Source organism: Oncorhynchus tshawytscha, linkage group LG25 (assembly GCF_018296145.1).
Source record: "Oncorhynchus tshawytscha isolate Ot180627B linkage group LG25, Otsh_v2.0, whole genome shotgun sequence".
Taxonomy (NCBI): Eukaryota; Metazoa; Chordata; class Actinopteri; order Salmoniformes; family Salmonidae; genus Oncorhynchus; species Oncorhynchus tshawytscha.
In genome coordinates, this window is record NC_056453.1 from 9,745,542 (window position 1) to 9,770,043 (window position 24,502).

General features: G+C 42.5%; 1 protein-coding gene across 4 annotated transcripts in view; it reads left to right on the forward strand.

Annotated features, from left to right (window-relative positions):
- Positions 1–24,502, forward strand: part of LOC112233716 (ATP-citrate synthase) — a 133,534-nt gene that overhangs the window by 100,461 nt on the left and 8,571 nt on the right. For all 4 annotated transcript variants that reach the window (XM_024401528.2, XM_024401529.2, XM_024401531.2 and 1 more), the window contains 2 exons: positions 18,846–18,928; positions 20,340–20,416. In XM_024401528.2, coding sequence (XP_024257296.1) covers positions 18,846–18,928; positions 20,340–20,416 — 160 coding nt within the window. The remainder of the gene's footprint in view (positions 1–18,845; positions 18,929–20,339; positions 20,417–24,502) is intronic.

The following is a 24,502-nucleotide window of genomic DNA, read 5'->3' on the forward strand; positions in this document are numbered from 1 at the left end:
TGTAAGAATCACATTTTGGAACAGTGAGTGCATTCTGACATCACGTGCATAAAACAACTCACGCCGGCCTACCGAGTTGGGCAGTGGTTTAAGGCGCTGCAGTGCTAGCTGTGCCACTAGAGATCCTTCGAGTTCCAGGCTCTGTCGCAGCGACTGGGAGACCCATGGGGCGGCGCACAATTGACCCAGTGTCATCCTGTTAAGGGTTTAGCCGGCCGCGCTTCTAAGCACCCGCTAAACCCGGAAGCCAGCCACACCAATATGTCAGAGGAAACGCTGTTCAACTGACAACTGGTGTCAGCCTGCAGGCACCCGGCCCACCACAAGGAGTCACTAGAGCGCGATGAGCCAAGTAAAGCCAAACCCTCCCCTAACCCGGACAACACTAGGCCAATTGTGCGCCTCCCTATGGGACTCGCGGTCACAGCAGGTTGTGACACAGCCTGGGATCAAACTCGGGTCTGTAGTAACGCCTTAAGCGCTGCGATGCAGTGCCTTAGACCACTGCGCCACTCAGGAGGCCAAATTCAATTTATATTTCATACAGGCATGGTCATGTGAAATTGATCCGATAAGACCCCATTGAGTAGTTTGGCGGCCATATTAGAAAACGGCTCCTGTGGGGTTAATGCATGAATCCGGTGATGATCCTGTATTTACAAATCTTAATTGTGTGTGCGCAATTTGGTGCTTTCTAGCGACGGATGAATGGCACAACAATGGGCCTCAGGATCTCCTCACGGTATCTCTGGTCATTCAAATTGCCATTGATAGATGCAATTGTGTTGGTTGTCCGTAGCTTATTGCCTGCCCATACCATAACTCCACCGCCACCATGGGACACTCTGTTCACAACGTTGACATCAGCAAACCGCTCACCCACATGCCATACACGCTATCTGCCCGCCAGTGACCATCGAAGGTGAGCATTTGCCCACTGAAGTTGATTCAAACGCCGAACTGCAGTCAGGTCAAAACCCTGGTGAGGACAATGTGCATGCAAATGAGCTTCCCTGAGATGGTTTTGACAGTTTGTGCAGAAATTCTTCAGTTGTGCAAACCCACATTTTCATCGTGGACATTTCTGCAGTCAGCATGCCAATTTCCCACACCCTCAACTTGAGACACCTGTGGCATTATTGTGACACAACTGCACATTTGTGGCCTTCTATTGTCCCCAGCACAAGGTGCACCTGTTTTAATGATCATGCTGTTTAATCATCATCTTGATTTTCGACACCTGTCAGGTGGAGGGATTATCTTGGCGAAGGAGAAATGCTCACTAACAGGGTTGTAAATCAAATTTGTGCACAAAAAGCTTTTTGTGCCTATGGAACATTTCTGGTGTAATTTATTTCAGCTCATGAAACATGGGACCAACACTGCATGTTGCATTTATATTTTTGTTCAGTTTAGAATCTATAGAGCCTATGCTTTAGTGATAATCTACTGTGTAGCCTCTCTGTCGCTTTCTCTGTTGCTCTGTTTGCTCTTTGCTGCTGTGTCGTGGTCTTCTATTTTGCGATCTCTTTTGTTTACCCTACTCTCTCGTCCTGTTTGTAAAAAGTGTAAAAGTAAACAATTGTTTTAATTGTAATTACACAGGCTTTTTCACCTCGCCTGCAAATTATTTGTGAACCATGTTTTACTTTTTCACTCTGTATTTCACCTTTTGTAATGTGCAAAAAAATAAAACTAATTACTCTATAGAGCAGCTTGAAGTGATAGGGGTGGTTGCTCAACCAACCTTCTCTCTCAATTTCTTCTGTCACTTTTGCTGTCACAGGTTGTTTGTTACTGTCTCTTGTGTTATTGCTTCTGTTCTTCTGGTGTCTCTCCATCTACTCTTCTGTTGCTTGTCTTGGTGTCTTGTCTAGTGTGTCTCTTTAGTTTTGCAATTGAAAACGGTCAAGGGGATCCTGAGGTAGCTTCATTTGTTATGGGCCTGTGTCTGGGTCACCTAAATCATCCCTACCTGTTGCCCCTGGCTGCTGTATTTCTAAGCACTCCACTGGCCTGCTGTTCTCATCTATCCTCCTTGGCTCATCTGCAATCTGTCATTAGTTAGTTTTAAAAGACGAATGCACTTCCTGATTTGGTCTCGTTTTAAATTCTGTTCATTAAGTGTTAGCGGCCATGACTGAATTCAAACGGGAGTTAGTTTGATGGTGTGGTTTAATGCGCGCGTGTGTGTTCGCAGGTGGGAAGATTTAGCCAAATTATTTACCTTGTGCTACCTGACTTTGAATCTCTGGGGCTAGTTAGGGACCGTCAATAAATGACACAATCTAAATGGGACAATATTGTGTTGCACATCTTTTAGTTGTCTCATTAAATGCTTTCAATATTTGATGTACATTTCAAAAATGTCTAGTTGGTTTGAGGTTGTCATAACAATTTGGAGCTATTGGAATGTTTATATATTGTCACATGTACATTGTGATTTACAGATGGTCCCTAACTAGCCCCATAGGGATGTCCAAAGTCAACCCAAATTTACCACAGGCAATATGGTCGGGTCGAGTGCAGCTGCACTCCGAATGGATGATTACTTGTGTGCTGCCAACTGTGGGCAGGATTGAAACAAACCAAACATTAATTTACGTTGTGATTCAGTCACGACCATAAGTATCACAAAACTCAGTTTTGGATGACAGTGACTTAATGACCAAAATGATTATATTTACACTTTAGTACATTTTGACAGTAGAATAAATGTTTGACTTATATCGATGGCACCTTGGCTATTTCCTAAATGAGAAATCGTTTTTTAGGGGTGGTTGCTTTTTTTTTTTTTTTTTTTACTGTATACTGACTGGCACAACCAGGGTAACTGAACTGTAAAGAAAAATGCAAGTGTCCACAGAACAACTGCAAACATGACAGATAAGAAGCTTTTTTCTAGCTTTCAAATGGGCACATTCTTCTCTCCCATGGTACTCTTTCCTGGGTTGTTAGTGCACTACTTTCTCTTGTACAATATGTTTTCTGTCAATTAACCTGTTAAAATAATGGTTAATGAACAACTAGGGAGGCCCTATAAAATCTGATTTGTTTCCTAAATAGTTTTATAGTTTCCTAAATTGTTACATTTTTCTAGTTGTTTTTCACTCAAATTATGATTGTTCATAGAGAAAAAAAACTCTATTAAATTTGAGTACATGTCAATGCTTAAATAAAAAATGTTAAGATCTGAAAGGATTTTTTGTTTGTTGTAATTCTCCATTAAATGAACAGCTAGCGGTTGAGGAATTTCCCGTCTAATATTGGTGAAGAATGTGCCGGGTCTAGCGATGGTGCTGTATTGCAGCTGCTCATTTCGTGGCAAAGTTCGCAAATAACAAATAATAGATACAAATGATATACTTATTCCATTACCTGGCAGAAGTATATAATGATTACCTCCCTGAAATGGACAAAAATGAATGGGGCCATAATTGCCATTGGATGAAACATGTACACAATCGCAAATACCACTCAATTGGACGACAGTTCATGCAAACCATATTGCAAATGCCAAGTGTCATACAGCAAAAATCCCAAAGATGGCGAGCGTGCGCCACTGTAAATTTTTATATTGCAAATGGTCATAAAGTTAAGACCCAAAAATGTATCACCCTCTTAAAGTGCTTTCTGGACCGTTTTTCAAAATTATTTTGTTTGAATTTTTTTATTAAAAACAAATTGTTCAATTACACATGTAACTGTATGAACATACCTTTTGTCATATTTTTCCATAAGGCATATTTGCAATATGATATCATAGGAAGTCAAAAGTCAGTGAACCATTGCCAAATTCCGTAAGAAATGTCCATATGCAATATGAAAGTATTGAAAGTGCCAAATCAGGATGTTCTGTATTTGCTATATATGATCATAGGAAGTCAGTTTCAAAACCCAAAAGTCAGTGAACCATGTCCAAATGGCATTTATCCTGCCCAAATGATATCACTATGTTAAGCTCTGAATCAACCCAAGGTCTGTTTGTCATGCATGGTGAGAGAGAAGTGGGACTTAAATTATTTTTTAGAAAAACGTCCAAAATGACCAGGGGTGCCCCCTATTGGATGGGCACGGGTGGGTGGGGGGGGGTGCTCGCTACCCAGCCGTGGACCCCTTGCACCCTCCTAAAGGCATTCAAAACCATTTCAAATATTTGCTCCCAGTAACCCGTTCCAGTCACCAGGCTCACGGCTGTCTATTTGCAATATGTTTCAATGGGCATTTACCATCACGAATTTGACATGCTCAAAAATACTTGAGAAATGCAAAATTGACTGGTCCGATGAACTCGGGATGGCCGGGCAGTGATAGTTGTTCCTTTCCATCACTCGTTGTGTTGATTTCAACATGTCCATTTGGTGATGGTTTTACTGTTTAAACTTATTGCAAATGGACAAAAGTCAGCCATCAAGTCAGTGTCCATCAGTCAAAAATATATCATTCTGACACCAAACTGATACAAGCTGACACCAAACCCACTTTGTCCAACTCAACTCGGTTAGAAGCCAACTATCACATATTTCAGAGCAAGCCCAAAATTCACAGCGCCTTCTGTTTTAAACCATAATAAAAATATAACACACGTAGTTACGTTCTAGCTGCGGGTCCAGTTCTGACATTGTGTAGGCCTTGCTGAGGCAACCCCGAATCCTGAGTTTCGGCTTGATAGGTCATTCGGAGCCCGATCAGAGACCTTAATTGGTGCTGAAAATACTATTTTTCCGGGCGTTGCTATGAGGTCCTTGAATGAGCTATCTGACAGAAACGTTAAGGTCCGTCTCTATGGGCCGAGGTGGTTGCAATGTACCTAGTCTTGTGACTCTGGGACTTCTCTGAATCTCGTCATTTTCGCGTTTAGTCACAATTAATTGAAGTTATTACAACTGTACAAGGCTGTTTCTCGGTCTGAGAACCTTCTAGAGCCACAACTCACTGTGCACTATCGTCTTGAGCTCTAGAACAGGTTTCTAAAGTTTCAGAGCTCTAGGTCTTACGGTTCTTTGAAAGTTAGAACAAAGGTAGCTATTGCATTCTCTGTGTGTCTGTAAGCCCCACACTGTCACTCCGTCCTTGCTGTGTGTGTGGAAATCTGATGGGAGAAATGACTGATTTACAGTTCGAGGTTTACCTAATCTCACAAAGTTTTGGAAAGATGTGACTTAACTCTTTGAAACCGTCCCTATGCCCCCAATTAAGGCACTTCCAGTTGGCACAGGAAGCTAAAAGTAAAAACATATCCTCATTGGGGTAGGCTTTTACAGAATCCAGAGTTTAAAGTCTTTACATAAGAACTAACTGATTTACACAGGGTTGAATGCAGTGATTTTCACAAACTGCAGGTTGGGGAAATCAAAACACCTTTAGGTTGAATTTAACCACTTCCGGTTGCTCCAGGAAGCTTCAAATCAACACAGGTAGACCTCATAGTGGCCTGATGGATTGTCATCAAAGACAGGTTCATAAGGCTTTCATAACCCACATAGGCTTCAGGTTGAATTTAGGGGAGCAGGAAATGTATTCCTATGGAGAGAAGTGTTTGATGTAACTGAGAGCAAACTGTTTGATGTAAACACCTTAATTTCACTGTTAAGGGTTAATGCCACATGGTCAAGGTTAGGCTTGCACAGATTTGGAGGACCTCAGGAACGTTCCTGAGGTTGAATTGTGCTTCTAACCCTAACGGTTCCCCCGCTGTCACCCACATAGGCATCTGAAATTTAGGGCCAGGCTTCATTTTGGGCCTACTTTTTTTCACTGTCGCTGCACTTAGACCGAGCGAGCTTCGGTCAAGCGGGGCATCTTGTTGAACTCGGCACGGCCTAGAGATTATGGTAATGCCATTGCAGGCTCTGTGTGTCTTTAAGCCCCGCACTGTGTCACACCATCCTAGATGTGTGTGTGTTTGTTTTTCTTTGACATCTGTTGGGAGAAATTACTGATTTACAGTTCATGAGAGTTGCCTAATCACACACAAAGTTTTGGAAAGATCTGACCTTTTTAACCCTTCGAAACAGCCCCTATTCCCCCAATTTAAGGCACGTCCGGTTGGCACAGGAAGTTGAAAGTAAACCCATATCCTCATTGGGGTAGGCTTTTACAGAATCCTGCATGTTAAGAACGGACTTATTTACAGAGGGTTGAATGAGTGTGTTATTTCAGAAAATTACAGAAATCACGTAGAGCTCCGAGGTCGACCGATTATGATTTTTCAACGCCGATACCAATTATTAATCAGACTTTTTTAAATTTTAATTATGACAATTACAACAATACTGAATGAACGCTTATTTTAACTTAATATAATATATCAATAAAATCAATTTAGCCTCAAATAAAAAGAAAGGAGGCACTCTTCATATAATTGATTAAAATGCCTTTATTAGTATGGCATGTTCAATAGAAACAAAGTTTAAAAACCGACGCGTTTTGGCTGCATGGCCTTCGTCAGGGAGTACAAAAAAAAGGAATACAATGTCCTCTTTTGAACAGCTTTTCAATTACCCTAATTGGAAGAGGGAGTGGTTATACAATTGATTGGACACACCTATTAAGCAATACTATACACATTAAAAGGTGAAATACTGTAGCTATGTTATCATAAAAATACCACTCCAAGCTAGAAGTATCAGAACACTAAAAGGTAGTTCTAACCTTAAATATGACTGATAGAAGTGTCAATAATAAAAAAGCAGTATATTCCATAGTACACTAGAACACAGCAAAACATGAACAACAGTCTAACCATAGCTGAGGGCAATTGAGCAAGATGTCCACTAGATGACAGCAAATGGACCCATCATGACCTTACAGGAAGGGTGAGAAATCCATATCTTCATTTAAACCAGGGTATTTAGTGGCCTGTAGTTTGTAAATCCCAAAACTTTCCCTTTGGTGTAACTGTTTAAGACAGTCCCCTTTTCTAATCGAGGCCGGAATATGATCAATACCCATAACTTGTTGGGAGGCAGGGTTGCCGTGGTGTAAGGACTTGCCATGGGGTAGTCTTCATTGCCTACCCTTATGGCATACTTGTGTTCCGCTAAGAGGTCTTGAAGGTGTCTCTTTGTCCGTCCAATGTAGAACACCTTGCACTGTGGACATTCCAATCTATAGATGACATGAGGGGTTTTGCAGTTAATGAAATGCTTGATGTAATACTCCATTTTGGAAGCTGTGTCAACAAAATAGTTATTCTGTGCAATATTACTGCAATGGTTACATTTAAAAGAGCCCTTGGGTTTGTGGTCAAGCCAAGTTTTTTGAGAGTCACCCGGAAGATAACTGTGGACTAATTTGTCATTTAGGGTAGGACATATCTTTAACATGAGTCTTCAATTTTTCCAGGTAAGAAGTTGTAGTTATTATTGGACTATTTCTTTCTATACCATTTGTATTTCATATACCTTTGACTATTGGATGTTCTTATAGGCACTTTAGTATTGCCAGTGTAACAGTATAGCTTCCGTCCCTCTCCTCGCCCCTACCTGGGCTCGAACCAGGAACACACAAACAGCCATCCTCGAAGCATCGTTACCCATGCAGAGCAAGGGGAACAACCACTCCAAGTCTCAGAGCGAGTGATGTTTGAAACGCTATTAGCGCACACCCCGCTAACTAGCTAGCCATTTCACATCGGTTACACCAGCCTAATCTCGGGAGTTGATAGGCTTGAAGTCATAAACGGCGCAATGCTTTGCAGCACAACAAAGAGCTGCTGGCAAAACGCACGAGAGTGCTGTTTGAATGAATGCTTATGAGCCTGCTGGTGCCTACCATCGCTCAGTCAAATCAAATCATAGACTTAATTATAACATAATAACACACAGAAATACGAGCCTTAAATCCGGAAACTATCATCTTGAAAACAAGACGTTTATTCTGTCAGTGAAATACGGAACCGTTCCATATTTTATTTAACGGGTGGCATCCATAAGTCTAAATATTCCTGTTACATTGCACAACCTTCAATGTTATGTCATAATTACATAAAATTCTGGCAAATTAGGCGGCCCAAACTGTTGCATATACCCTGACTCTGCGTGCAATGAACGCAAGAGAAGTGACACAATTTCACCTGATTAATATTGCCTGCTAACCTGGTTTTCTTTTAGCTAAATATGTTGGTTTAAAAATATATACTTTGTATTTTAAGAAAGCCATTGATGTTTATGGTTAAGTACACATTGGCGCAAGGACAGTCCTTTTTCGCGAATACGCACCGCATCGATTTTAGCAGGACATGCTAGATAAACTAGTTATATCATCAACCAACTTATGATTTATGATTGTTTTTTATTAGATAAGTTTAATGCTAGCTAGCAACTTTCCTTGGCTTACTGCATTTGTGTAACAGGCAGGCTCCTCGTGGAGTGCAATGAGAGGCATGTGGTTAGAGCGTTGGACTCATTAACTGTAAGGTTGCAAGCTTGAATCCCCGAGCTGACAAGGTACAAATCTGTCGTTCTGCCCCTGAACAAGGCAGTTACCCCACCGTTCCTATTGAATATAAGAATGTGTTCTTAACGGACTAGCCTAGTTAAATAAAGATATTAAATGTTTAGCCTCTTGCGACGAGCAATCCCGTATCCGGGAGCGTAGTCATAGCCTCAAATGCATTAGCATAACGCAACGGACATAAATTCCCTTGAAACATTTCCTATTCATTAAAATCGCAAATGAAATGAAATAAATATATTCAAAGCTTAGCCTTTTGTTAACAACACTGTCATCTCAGATTTTCAAAATATGCGTTACAGCCAACGCTAGACAAGCATTTGTGTAAGTTTATCATGGCATAATGCTATGCTAGGCTCTGTTGTAATTACAATATGGAGTTTCTCATCAATCATAGAGCAAATGCCAAATGCGTCTCTTATATAGGTAAGCCTACTTTTCAGTTAACATTTACTTGAGGAGGTTTTGGGGAAAGTATCTCTGTCAACCCACAAGACGGTTATCACATCAACTGGCTACACACGGATTGATAGACAGACGGGCAATATTGCTGGAAATGAATTGGCAGGATAGTGTTAGGTTTGGCTTTTTAACCAGGGGTGGAATAATGTAAATGATGCATTGATTGGATAGTAGCTGGGAGCTTGCGGTGTCTGATACTTCTGAGATTTGTTTTCAGTGGAAAGCATGAAACATTTTATTAACTTCAGTATTGTTTGGCGAGTTACTGGTAGCTCACGATTGACCTGTTGGAGACCCCTGCCCTAGGCTATGTGAATAAAAAGAGACTTGAGCCCAAAAAAATGTACCTGCAAGATGAAGTAAGTTAAGGCCTCTGATTACATTTTGTCAGTTCTGCTAGCTAATGTGAGAACTTTTTTCATTACATAAAATTTGAGGACATCACTTAAGAACATATGCATTTTCAAAATCTAACCAGGTATTTTTGTCATATACACATGGTGTATGTACACAGTGCAATTAAATGCTTACATACCTTAAGGGAACATTTTGACATTTGCTGTATGGTTAGTGAGAAAGTCCATATTGCAAATGTACGGTCCCTTATTAGACGTCCGAAAACGTTTCTAAAATTCGCGGTCGGCGTCGGGCCGTGCGGCAGGGCCGGATCTACCGGGAAGTCATCAAACGAACTTCCTCTGACATTCGGGTTCCGTTTTATAAAATAATCTAATTTTGGTCATTTTTCCGCTCTCCCGGTAAATCCCACAAGAGGGCATAAGCAATCATATTGCAAATGTACAAAACATCACGAATCATGACGTGGCCTTATCTCCAAAACGGAAAATATTTTGAAGCCGAAACTTGGTGAGCGTAGGTTTGGCATAATGGGCAGTTGGCCCCGAACAAGATGGCGTCTAGGCCTCAACGGTTTTTCAGTTATGGCAATTTCTCTGGGATTAAAGGTCCAAAATGAAAATAGAGCAATCATTTTTCCACTTCCGTTCAAAGTCTAGGAGCCTCAGGTGTCAATAAAAAAAGAACCAGCCATTTATCTATCGTCATTTAAGAGAAATCGTACAAATGTCAAATTGGTGATGTTAAAATAGGTGTTTGTTTTTTTAAACAGTTACAGATGCAGGGTGTTCATACGAATGTTGTTAAAGTGTGCTGCGGAGCTCTGCGAGATTTCTGTGATTTTCTATGATTTTCTGAAATAAAACACACTCACTAAATCCTCCCTAAATAACTCCGTTCTTAATGTAAAGACTTAAAACTCAGGATTCTGTAAAGACATACCCCAATTAGGATATGAGTTTATTTATAGCTTCCTGTGCCAACCCGGAAGTGCCTTAAATGGTGTCATAGTGGCTGTTTCCAAGGGTTAAAAAGGTCAGATCTTTACAAAACTTCATATGTGACTAGGCAACCCCCATAAACTGTAAGTCAGTCATTTCTCCCAACAGATGTCAAAGAAAAGCTCTCTCACACACACACAGCAAGGATGGAGTGACAAAGTGCGGTGCTTAAAGACACAGAGAGCAGGCAATGGCATTACCATAATCCCTAGGCCGTGCCGAGTTCAACGAGATATCCCGCTTGACCGTAGCTCGCTCGGTCTAAGCGCAGCGACCATTAGAAAAGTAGGCCCAAAATGAAGCCTGCCCCACAACGTCATTTGCTTTTGGGTGACAGTGAGAGAACCGTTAGGGTGAGAAGCACAATTTGACCTCAGGAACGTTCCTAAGGTCTTCCCGATCCGTGCAAGCCTAACCTTGACCGTGTGGCATTAACCCTTAACAGTAAATCTGGGTTTTTTGATCTCACAGATTACAATGACTTCTCTCCCAATAGGAATACATTGCCTGCACCCCTAAATTCAACCTGAAGCCTATGTGGGTTATGAATGCCTTATGAACCTGTCTTCGATGACAGTCCATCAGGACACTATGAGGTCTACCTGTGTCGATTCTAAGCTTCCTGGACCAACCGGAAGTGGTTAAAATCACCCTAAAAGTGTAAATCCATACCCTGCCTGCAGTTTGATAGAAATGGTGCATTCAACCCTGTGTAAATCAGTCCGTTTTTATGGTAAAGACTTAAAACTCAGGATTCTGTAAAAGCATACCCAATGAGGATATGTGTTGACTTATAGCTTCCTGTGCCAACCGGAAGTGCCATAATTGGTGGCTGTTTTGAAGGGTTAAAGTCAGATCTGTTCAAAACTTCATGTGTGATTAGGTAACCCCCATGAACTGTAAATCAGTCATTTTTCCCATAAAATTTCAAAGGAAAACGAAATCACACACACACACAGCTTGGAAGGAGGGACCCATTGGGGGCGTAGAGACATACACTGCCTGCATTAGTTAACCTTGTTGGAACTTTTAAAGAACCGTCAGACCTAGAGTTCTGAAACTTTAGAAACCTGTTCTAGACCTCAGGTCGATAGTGCGTGGTGAGTTACGTGGCTCTAGAAGGTTCTCGGACCGAGAAACAGCCTCGTACATTTGCAATGACTTCAATTCATTTTTGCATCACGAAAATGACAACATTTAGAAATGTCCCAGAGTCGCAAGACTAAGTGCATTACGACCGCCTTGGCCCATATAGACGGACCCCAACGTTTCTGTCCGATAGCTCATTCAAGGACCCCGTAGCAAGTCATGGAAAAAAGTGGATTTTCAGCACCAATTAGGGTCTTGCTCGGGCACCAAATGACCTATCGAGCCGAAACTTTGGATTCGGGGTCGCCTCAGCTAGGCCTACACATAACATCAGAAATGGACCCGCAGCTAGAACGTAACTACGCGTTTTACGTTTTTTTTATGGTTTGAACCGAAGGCGTTGTGAATTTTGGGCCAGCTCTGAAGTATGTGATAGTTGGCTACTAAACGAGTTGGAAAAAGTGGGTTTGGTGTCAGTTTGTATCAGTTTGGTGTCAGTTTGTATCAGTTTGGTGTCAGAATGATCTCTAATTGACTGATGGACGGTGACTTGCTGGTGACTCTTGTCCATTTGCAATGTGTTTAAACAGTGAGGTACCGTCACCAAAGTGACATTCTGAAATCAACCCTAACAAGCGATGGAAAGGAGCAACTATCACTGCCAGGCCATCCTGTGTTCATCAGGCCAGTCAATTTTGCAATTCTGCAGTATTTTTGAGCATGTCAAATTTCTTTTGGCGTTTGTGCCTCAAAAAATTTACTTTTGACTTCTTATAAAATCATATTGCAAATGGACAAAACATATGCCTTATGCGCAAGCTATTTTTTTTTTATTAATTATGGTAATAAAATTGGACAAAAGTATATTCATACAGTTCTTACACATGTGTAATTGACAAAAAAAATCGAAAGAATTTCAAAAAACGGTCCAGAAAGCACTTTTTTGTTAAGTTAAGTTTGTGGGAAAAAAATCACTTTCAAAATTTTGCTTTTGGATGTTGACTTGGGTTGCATTTGCAATATGAAAAACCCCGATGGAGCGCGCTCGCCACCTGTTGGATTTTCAAGGTGTTACACCTGGCATTTGCCATATGGCATTTGAAATCAACTTTACACGAATCAACGCCAGATTGGGTGGTATTGGACACCGTGTATAGGGTTTGTCCAATGCCAATGACTTCCCATTCATTTTTGTCCATTTCAGGGGGGTAATTCCCTTACTTGCATGTTACTCTCGACAATGCAGCAACAATACAAAATGTAAGTAGCTAAGTGAATAAAAAGCATAATACAAATAAAAGCTCTAAATAATTTAATCTATGTAATAATGGGCCGTTTATTTTTATTTACATAGTTACATGTCTGTTATTTCCATATAGGCCATCAAGTCAAGCATGTTTAGCCCCCCGCACCTCTCTGATTCAGAGGGGTTGGGTTAAATGTGGAATTATTAGGGTTAATATCAAGTTGTACTAAGGTTTAGCTTCAGTCTACAGGGGGGCACTGTGTCACTCAGAAGATATGTGCTTCAGTCGGAAACTTTTCTCTCTTCGGTTTCAGCTAGCCAGCCAGTAGCTACCGAAGTGGCTAGCTAGCTACAGAAATGAAACCCATCCAATACACTCGCTGTAAGTAAGCACTTAATCTAATATCATGACCTATATCAACATCCTTAGCTCGCACGTTCACTAAATGTACTGTTGAATAACTCTGACACCCAATAGCTTAAGGATGTTGTGTGTTCCTTCCGGCGCCGACAGATGGCCGCCTCGCTTCGCGTTCCTAGGAAACTATGCAGTTTTTTGTTTTTTTTTACGTGTTATTTCTTACATTAGTACCCCAGGTCATCTTAGGTTTCATTACATACAGTCGAAGAACTACTGTATATAAGAGCAGCGTCAACTCACCATCAGTACGACCAAGAATATGACTTTCGCGAAGTGGATCCTGTGTTCTGCCTTTCACCCAGGACAACGGAATGGATCCCAGCCGGCGACCCAAAAAAACAACTTCGTAAAAGAGGGGAACGTAGCGGTCTTCTGGTCAGACTCCGGAGACGGGCACATCGTGCACCACTCCCCAGTATACTTCTCGCCAATGTCCAGTCTCTTGACAACAAGGTTGATGAAATCCGAGCAAGGGTAGCATTCCAGAGGGACATCAGACTGTAACGTTCTTTGCTTCACGGAAACATGGCTCACTGGAGAGACGCTATCGGAGTCGGTGCAGCCAGCTGGTTTCTCCATGCATCGCGCCGACAGAAACAAACATCTTTCTGGTAAGAAGAGGGGCGGGGGCGTATGCCTTATGGCTAACGAGACGTGGTGTGGTCACAAAAGCATACAGGAACTCAAGTCCTTCTGTTCATCTGATTTAGAATTCCTCACAAATGTCGACCGCATTATCTACCAAGGGAATTCTCTTCGAATATAATCACAGCCGTATATATTCCCCCCCAAGCAGACGCATCGATGGCTCTGAACAAACTTTATTTGACTCTTTGCAAACTGGAATCCATACATCCTGAGGCTGCATTCATTGTAGCTGGGGATTTTAACAAGGCTAACCTGAAAACAAGACTCCCTAAATTGTATCAGCATATCAATTGCACAACCAGGGCTGGCAAAACCTTTGATCACAGCTATTCTAACTTCCGCGACGCATATAAGGCCCTGCCCTGCCCTCCTTTCGGAAAAGCTGACCACGACTCCATTTTGTTGATCCCTGCCTACAGACAGAAACTAAAACAAGAAGCTCCCACGCTGAGGTCTGTTCAACGCTGGTCCGACCAATCTGATTCCACACTCCAAGACTGCTTCCATCACGTGGACTGGGATATGTTTCGTATTGCGTCAGACAACAACATTGACGAATACGCTGATTCGGTGTGCGAGTTCATTAGAACGTGCGTTGAAGATGCCGTTCCCATAGTAACGATTAAAACATTCCCAAACCAGGAACCGTGGATTGATGGCAGCATTCGCGTGAAACTGAAAGCGCGAACCACTGCTTTTAATCAGGGCAAGGTGACCGGAAATATGACCGAATACAAACAGTGTAGATATTCCCTCCAAGGCAATCAAACAAGCTAAGCATCAGTATAGAGACAAAGTAGAATCTCAATTCAATGGCTCAGACACAAGAGGTATGTGGCAGGGTCTACAGTCAATCACGGATTACAAAAAGAAAACCAGCCCCGTCACAGACCAGGATGTCTTGCTCCCAGGCAGACTAAATAACTTTTTTGCCCGCTTTGAGGACAATACAGTGCCACTGACACGGCCTGCAACCAAAACATGCGGCCTCTCCTTCACTGCAGCCGAGGTGAGTTTAACATTTAAACGTGTTAACCCTCGCAAGGCTGCAGGCCCAGACTGCATCCCCAGCCACGCCCTCAGAGCATGCGCAGACCAGCTGGCTGGTGTGTTTACGGACATATTCAATCAATCCTTATCCCAGTCTGCTGTTCACACATGCTTCAAGAGGGACACCATTGTTCCTGTTCCCAAGAAAGCTAAGGTAACTGAGCTAAACGACTACCGCCCCGTAGTACTCACTTCCGTCATCATGAAGTGCTTTGAGAGACTAGTCAAGGACCATATCACCTCCACCCTACCTGACACCCTAGACCCACTCCAATTTGCTTACCGCCCAAATAGGTCCACAGACGATGCAATCTCAACCACACTGCACACTGCCCTAACCCATCTGGACAAGAGGAATACCTATGTGAGAATGCTGTTCATCGACTACAGCTCGGCATTCAACACAATAGTACCCTCCAAGCTCGTCATCAAGCTCGAGACCCTGGGTCTCGACCCCGCCCTGTGCAACTGGGTACTGGACTTCCTGTCGGGCCGCCCCCAGGTGGTGAGGGTAGGCAACATCTCCACCCCGCTGATCCTCAACACTGGGGCCCCACAAGGGTGCGTTCTGAGCCCTCTCCTGTACTCCCTGTTCACCCACGACTGCGTGGCCACGCACGCCTCCAACTCAATCATCAAGTTTGCGGACGACACAACAGTGGTAGGTTTGATTACCAACAACGACGAGACGGCCTACAGGGAGGAGGTGAGGGCCCTCGGAGTGTTTGTGTCAGGAAAATAACCTCACACTCAACGTCAACAAAACTAAGGAGATGATTGTGGACTTCAGGAAACAGCAGAGGGAACACCCCCCTATCCACATCGATGGAACAGTAGTGGAGAGGGTAGCGAGTTTTAAGTTCCTCGGCATACACATCACAGACAAACTGAATTGGTCCACCCACACAGACAGCATCGTGAAGAAGGCGCAGCAGCGCCTCTTCAACCTCAGGAGGCTGAAGAAATTCGGCTTGTCACCAAAAGCACTCACAAACTTCTACAGATGCACAATCGAGAGCATCCTGGCGGGCTGTATCACCGCCTGGTACGGCAACTGCTCCGCCCACAACCGTAAGGCTCTCCAGAGGGTAGTGAGGTCTGCACAACGCATCACCGGGGGCAAGCTACCTGCCCTCCAGGACACCTACACCACCCGATGTTACAGGAAGGCCATAAAGATCATCAAGGACAACAACCACCCGAGCCACTGCCTGTTCACCGCGCTATATCATCCAGAAGGCGAGGTCAGTACAGGTGCATCAAAGCTGGGACCGAGAGACTGAAAAACAGCTTCTATCTCAAGGCCATCAGACTATTAAACAGCCACCACTAACATTGAGTGGCTGCTGCCAACACACTGACTCAACTCCAGCCACTTTAATAATGGGAATTGATGGGAAATGATGTAAAATATATCACTAGCCACTTTAAACAATGCTACCTAATATAATGTTTACATACCCTACATTATTCATCTCATATGTATACGTATATACTGTACTCTATCATCTACTGCATCTTTATGTAATGCATGTATCACTAGCCACTTTAACTATGCCACTTTGTTTACATACTCATCTCATATGTATATACTGTACTCGATACCATCTACTGTATCTTGCCTATGCCGCTCTGTACCATCACTCATTCATATATCTTTATGTACATATTATTTATCCCCTTACACTTGTGTGTATAAGACAGTAGTTTTGGAATTGTTAGTTAGATTACTTGTTGGTTATTACTGCATTGTCGGAACTAGAAGCACAAGCATTTCGCTACTCTCGCATTAACATCTGCTAACCATGTGTATGTGACAAATAAAATTTGATTTGATTTGGATGCTGAGCGCTAATGCTGATTTATTAGCATTAGCCAACCCTTATGGAGACTAGCTAGTTTGCTACCACCAACCCTGCACAAACCTGTGGCTAACTCTGCTGCTGCACTTTGAGTTTCTGGCTGTTCTGCCCTCTCCACCTGCTGCCTGCTCATGCTCAACCTGCTCGCTTCTTTTGCCTCTCCTTCGAAAGATGTTCCGAATATCCATATTTGCTCTGTGATATACTACAGACTCTGAGTGAGTGTTTTGCTGAGTGATGACATTAACATTTAACTGGTGCTGTGAGGGAGGGATGAAGGGATGTGAGTGGTCCACTGCGTTGTGAAATCCTGACCAATCACAGCAGCTACTGAGTCATTCCGGTGGCTTCATGCAGTGCCTACTACTGGGTTTCTACTAGTTAAGAGCCACAATCATCGATTTTTGGTCTTAATTTGTAGAGTGGGGTTTAGCCATAATACTTTGGCTGTGTGAACTAGTGACTACCCTACTACTGCCTAGCACAGTATTGTATTGTTTATTTTTGTCATAAAAATTTTTAAACTTTTGTTTTAATACTGCTTAACATATGTGATATGTTATGAAGATGCCATATCAGACTTTTTTTTTTTTTTTATACATTTGTCCAAAAGGTTCAGGGGTGACACCACTGGCCCAAAGGTCAAAGTTCTGTTGACCTTAACATTCCAAAAATGTGTCCCCTGGATAGCTGTGAATCTTAACTTTGTAATGATTTAAAGGGTGTGCTTGAGCAGTAACTTGTTGTATCCTGACATTGTTTGTCATAGGGTAAAATGTATGGGATGGAGGGATGAACAAGTGATAACGCAGAGAAAGCTCACATTGCTATCACACATTTTCCATCTCTTAAGGACACAGACCTTCAAGATAATCCCTGATACATCGTCATCCCAAGTGAGCCTGATGGCCCAAATTCGGGGATCTTACTCATGGACTAATAACCCTGCATATACTAGAGTATCAGTCATTTCAACCTTATGAAGTGTACCCCTTGATTTCTTTGTCCAGATGAAAAAAGATAGGTACTTTACCTGGCTGTGTTCGAGAGTATCACATTTGGGGGGGGGTTGACTGGTGGCCCATTCACAGCGTGGCTTCGGTTCCTGATTTGCCATTGCTAAAGATTCCTGCATATGTGCAGGATTTTTTTTACGTAGCTGCCCACTCCACTACCGCTTATTTTATGTAGCTGCTTTGCCTCTGCTTTTGTCTGGTGCAGCCTACAAACTTTGACATGCTGTACACAAAAGATATGTTCGAACAGGCACTATAGTGTAATTTAGATGAAACAGTAGTTGGTGTCTGTCCAGAATGAATGGGTTTATCACCACTTTATCGTTTATTTAGCGTTTATCACCACCGCTATGGCGTGCCAATAGAGGGCGGCTTGAACGTTCAAAACAATGGCATGGCGTGATGGAGGAGAAACCTATGAAAAGCAACCGTGTGTTGTAACAGTAGGCTATTACAAGCATAAGCGCCATTTTTATTTAATTGTATTTTTTCAGGAGGTGAGTTAGGCTACATGCCGCACACAAAAGCATGAACGACATGTTCGTACAAAGGTTGTTGTAACAGTATTGCAAACACAAGCGTGACACAAACAGGCAGTCAAGCAATTTAATGTTCTTAGCTGCTGAGTTACAGTACATGCAGACAATTCCATTGCCCCAATGCAAAATGCAAGTGTAGAGTTACATGTAGCTACCTAGGCAGCATATTAAACACAAGCAAGACGCAGACAGGGAATCTAATTAGCGATTTGTAGTTTTTTTCACCATTGCACACATTGGCTAAGCAGGAGGCAGACAGGCAGTCAGTCGTGGTGTTGTTTTTTCAGGAACTCTGGGCTAGTGACCACGATATTGCAGCAACTATAAATATTAGCCAACATCTCAAAATAGGGCTTGATTTTGCTCCAATGCAATGTGTAGGGACTGCGTACGTCCTGCTTGTGCAACTGGAATGTCCATTACGACAGGTTTAAAAAATATATAGGTGATCGATAGGTTAAACATTTTTTTGGTGTAAAATTAACACATGCGCCAAATGTGATCCGGATCCTTAACTTTGAGAAAGAGAGACCCAGAGGGGTGGGTGGAGGCGGAGCAGGGGAGAACTGTCTTCACAGCCAAACAATAATGAAAGTTATTTATGATTCAAGGTGATTTGTAGATCAGTCTGCCGCAATGTTGAAGAAGCCCATTGATTCATCAACTAAGTATAGTTGTTTCCCTCCTGTCTGTGCAGAAACCCAACCTGATCCTCAATGTGGACGGCTTCATCGGTGTGGCCTTTGTGGACCTACTTAGGATGTGCGGTGGATTCACACGGTAAGAGGACGTTTCTCTTTGGTCTTGCATGGGGCCAAATCATTACTAAAGGATTGTGTGCAAAACTTCAACTTAGGCACAAATCATGCATTCATTGATGTCAATTTGAGATTGCTGTTCAAATTCGTGCTACTCAAAATTGGACTCAAAATTGGACTGAGTGTTAATCACTTGTAGAAAAGCAAACTGTTTTAAGTCAGGTGTGTAGGTCTAATGGAGGTTTGTCCTATCATACACAGAAACATATTAAGTGGCTGTGCACTAATATGCACATTATACACTGCTCAAAAAAATTAAAGGGAACACTAAAATAACACATCCTAGATCTGAATGAATGAAATATTCTTATTAAATACTTTTTTCTTTACATAGTTGAATGTGCTGACAACAAAATCACACAAAAATGATCAATGGAAATACAATTTATCAATGCATGGAGGTCTGGATTTGGAGTCACACTCAAAATTAAAGTGGAAAAACACACACTACAGGCTGATCCAATGTTGATGTGATGTCCTTAAAACAAGTCAAAATGAGGCTCAGTAGTGTGTGTGGCCTCCACGTGCCTGTATGACCTCCCTACAACGCCTGGGCATGCTCCTGATGAGGTGGCGGATGGTCTCCTGAGGGATCTCCTCCCAGACCTGGACTAAAGCATCCGCCAACTCCTGGACAGTATGTGGTGCAACGTGGCGTTGGTGGATGGAGCGAGACATGATGTCCCAGATGTGCTCAATTGGATTCAGGTCTGGGGAACGGGCGGGCCAGTCCATAGCATCAATGCCTTCCTCTTGCAGGAACTGCTGACACACTCCAGCCACATGAGGTCTAGCATTGTCTTGCATTAGGAGGAACCCAGGGCCAATGTACTGGCCTGGCTGATGTACTGGCCTGTCTCCTGGTAGCGCCTCCATGCTCTGGACACTACGCTGACAGACAGAGCAAACCTTCTTGCCACAGCTCGCATTGATGTGCCATCCTGGATGAGCTGCACTACCTGAGCCACTTGTGTGGGTTGTAGACTCCGTCTCATGCTACCACTAGAGTGAAAGCACCGCCAGCATTCAAAAGTGACCAAAACATCAGCCAGGAAGCATGGGAACTAAGAAGTGGTCTGTGGTTATCACCTGCAAGAACCACTCCTTTATTGGGGGGTGTCTTGTTAATTGCCTAATTTCCACCTGTTGTCTATTCCATTTGCACAACAGCATGTCAAATGTATTGTCAATCAGTGTTGCTACCTAAGTGGACAGTGATTTCACAGAAGTGTGATTGACTTGGAGTTACATTGTGTTGTTTAAGTGTTCCCTTTATTTTTTTGAGCAGTGTATTTTCCCAACACGTTTCAGAGAAGCCTGTAATAGTGACTTAGGAGATGCAGTCTGGTAAGTGTATGTGTTCTGCGTTACAGAGACGAAGCGGACGAGTTTGTGGAGATTGGTGCACTGAACGGGATCTTTGTGCTGGGCAGGAGTATGGGCTTCATCGGTGAGTCCCATTGGCTTATTTTAGGTGTCTCTCAACATTAAACCCACCTCATATAAAATCTGGTTCGAATACACACGTTTTTTAAATTCTTGTGGTGCAGCTCTCCTGGCAAGCAGCATGTGGGCTTTTTAGGCCATTACATAACAGGCCAAATTCAGCACACCAAGTATTTCAATTACTTGGAAAAATGAATTCAATCCAGGTCTGCAGTGTATATGCTGAATTTCACTCATCAGTTTAACACTAATTTGAATGTCCAGTTAACTGAAAAACGGAGGATCACCTAGACTAACAAATTAGTGTATATTTTGTTAGCTACTGTACCGTAATTGCTGGACTATTAAGCGCACCTGAATATAAACCGCACCCACTGAATAATAAAAAAAAATGTGTATTTTGTACATAAATAAGCCGCACATGTCTCACCCTCATCAGAACGGTGAGACAGGTGCCTGCCGGTACATTGAAACAATTTAACTTTACACAGCCTTTAAACAAAACACGGCTTGTAACAAAAATAAATAGGCTTTAACGAAACACGGCTTGTAACAAAAATTAAAACAGTAGCCTACCAAGAAAGTCATTGGTCACTATCTTCCTCCTCCTGTGCACTGAAACCACTGAAGTCATCTCCTTTGGTGTCGGAGTTGAATAGCCTCAGAATTGCTTCATCCGATGTTGGATCGTTTTTATTGTCGCTCTCGTCACTTTCATCCGCAGGCAAATACCCCGCTGAGCTCATGCTGCCCCTTCAACACGCAGCAGTCCAGCCTTTCGAAACCCGTTTGATAGTGGATTTTTTGACAATGCTCCACGCTGTCAGGACCCACTGGCAGACTTGACCATAAGATGCTCTTCGCCTGCGGCCCGTTTTAGTGAAGGATTTCTCCCCACTTGTCATCCAAGCCTCCCACTGAACAAGGAGCGCCACCTTTTAAATGCACGATTTACACTGATGTCGAGTGGCTGCAAATACTTTGGGCCTTCTGCTTTTCTTCCCTCTGAAAGCTTTTGTTGTCTTTTTGCACTGAGTCAGTTCCTCACGCTGCTGTTTCTAACGTCTTATCATCGACTCATTAAGGCCAAGCTCCCGTGCAGAAGCTCTATTTCCTTTTCCAACAGCCAGATCGATCGCCTTCAACTTGAAAGCTGCATCATATGCATTTCTCAGTGTCTTTGCCATGATGAGGGTGACAAAATTACTACCGTAATCAGAATGATGGGAAGTTTGAGCGTGCTCGATTTACGTCACATTATGTGACGGTGCTCAGTTTTTTTGGTGGCATGAATCTTGTGAAAGCGGGAAAAATCCATAAATTAGCCGCGTCATTGTGTAAACCGCGAGGTTCAAAGCGTGGGAATAAAGTAGCGGTTTATAGTCCGGAAATTACAGTAATTCTATTTTCAAGTACTGTATTACCTGTTTGGCTTTATTTACAAAAGCATACTGTGAATTATAGTGCATTGAGAGAAAATGCTGTGGGCAGAGAAATAATCTCTGGCTCATTAACATATTTTGAGGCATCCCTTGTAAGAGGATTTATTTGTTGCACGTGAGAAGGTTGTACCCCACAAAATACAGTGCCATACTGTCTCTTTGCATTCCAAAAACCTTGTCCTGTAAATCTACAGTAATTTACTGGCTACTGTGCTGACATTATAATGCACTGTAAATTCTAGAAATACAGCATTTTGCTCTAGTCAGGTGTTACAGTAATATGCTGTACATTTGTGTTTTAGTAAAGGTCCTGTAAATCTACAATAAGTTGTTGACTTTGCTGCCAGTATTTTACTGTCAAAATTACAGGATTATTTTTACAGTGTACTGGGTTGGTGAATTAACTTCTTTGGGGTAGGGGGCACTATTGGGAATTTTGGATGGGAAAACGTTCCCAAATTAAACTGCCTGCACTCAGCCGTGAAAGCTAGAGTATACATATAATTAGTCGATTCGGATAGAAGACACTGAAGTTTCTAAAACTGTTTAAATGATGTCTGTGAGTATAACAACTCATATAAAAACCTGAGACAAAATCCAACCAGGAAGTGGGAAATCTGAGGTTTGTAGTTTTTCAACTCAGCCCCTATTGAAGATAGTGGGGAGAACAAGTATTTGATACACTGCTGACTTTGCAGGTTTTCCTACTTACAAAGCATGTAGTAAGCTGTCATTTTTATCATAGGTACACTTCAACTGAGACGGAATCTAAAAAAATCCAATTGTAAGATTTTTAAGTAAATTAATTTGCATTTTATTACATGACATGAGTATTTGAACCAGTAAGAATTCCAGCTCTCACAGACCTGTTTGTTTTTCTTTAAGAAGCCCTCCTGTTCTCCAGTCATTACCTGTATTAACTGCACCTGTTTGAACTCGTTACCTGTATAAAAGACACCTGTCCACACATTCAATCAAACAGACTCCAACCTATCCACAATGGCCAAGACCAGAGAGCTGTGGAAGGACATCAGGGATAAAATTGTAGACCTGCACAAGGCTGGGAAGTTCAAGATGATGGTCAATCGCCCTCGGTCTGGGGCTCCATGCAAGATCTCACCTCGTGGGGCATCAATGATCATGAGGAAGGTGAGGGATCAGCCCAGAACTTACACGGCAGGACCTGGTCAATGACCTGAAGAGAGCTGGGACCACAGTCTCAAAGAAAACCATTAACACACTACACCGTCATGGATTAAAATCCTGCAGCGCACGCAAGGTCCCCCTGCTCAAGCCAGCGCATGTCCAGGCCCGCCTGAAGTTTGCCAATGACCATCTGGATGATCCAGAGGAGTAATGGGAGAAGGTCATGTGGTCTGATTAGACCAAAAAGCTGTATTTTTGTCTCAACTCCACTCGCCATGTTTGGAGGAACAAGGATGAGTACAACCCCAAGAACACCATCCCAACCGTGAAGCATGGAGGTGAAACATCATTATTTGAGGATGCTTTTCTGCAAAGGGGACAGGATGACTGCGCCGTATTGAGGGGAGGATGGATGGGACCATGTATCGCTCAATCTTGGCCAACATCCTCCTTCCCTCAGTAAGAGCATTGAAGATGGGTCGTGGCAAGGTCTTCCAGCATGACAACGAGCCAAAACACACAGCCAGGGCAACTAAGGAGTGGCTCCGTATAAGAAGCACCTCAAGGTCCTGGAGTGGCCTAGCCAGTCTCCAGACCTGAACCCAATAGAAAATATTTGGAGGGAGCTGAAAGTCCATATTGCCCAGCGACAGCCCCGAAACCTGAAGGATCTGGAGAAGGTCTGTATGGAGGAGTGGGCCAAAATCCTGCCGCAGTGTGTGCAAACCTGGCCAAGAACTACAGGAAACGTATGATCTGTAATTGCAAACAAAGGTTTCTGTACCAAATATTAAGTTCTGCTTTTCTGATAATTGCAATAAAATGCTAATTAATTACTTTAAAATTATACAATATGTCATGTGTGTGTAAAACTTAATAAACAGTTTGTATAATTTTTTTAATTAAAATTATACAATGTCATTTTCTGGATTTTTGTTTTAGATTCCGTTTCACAGTGAAGTGTACCTATGATAAAAATTACAGACCTCTACATGCTTTGTAAGTAGGTAAACCTGCAACATCGGCAGTGTATCAAATACTTGTTCTCCCCACTGTATGTTTCACTTCCTAAGGCTTCCACTAGAAACTGTTTTGAGGATTCTACTCTAAAGGAGGGGCTCATAAGAGCTCTTTGAGTGAGTGGTCTGGCAGGGTGCCACAGCCTCGGTCTGGCACGCTCACGTGAAAGGTAGCTATGTTCCGCTTCATTTGTACAGACAAAGGAATTGTCCGGTTGGAACATTATTGAAGATTTATGTTAACCTGTTGAATCTAGGGGGCACTACTTTCATTTTTGGAAAAATAATGTTCCCAAAGTAAACGGGCTATTTTGTCAGGACAAGATGCTAGAATATGCATATAATTGACAGCTTAGGATAGAAAACAAAAGTTTCCAAAACTGTAAAAATATTGTCTGAGTATAACAGAACTGATATTGCAGGCGAAAGCCTGAGAAAAATCCAATCAGGAAGACTCTTATTTAGAAAGCTCTGCGTTCCTAT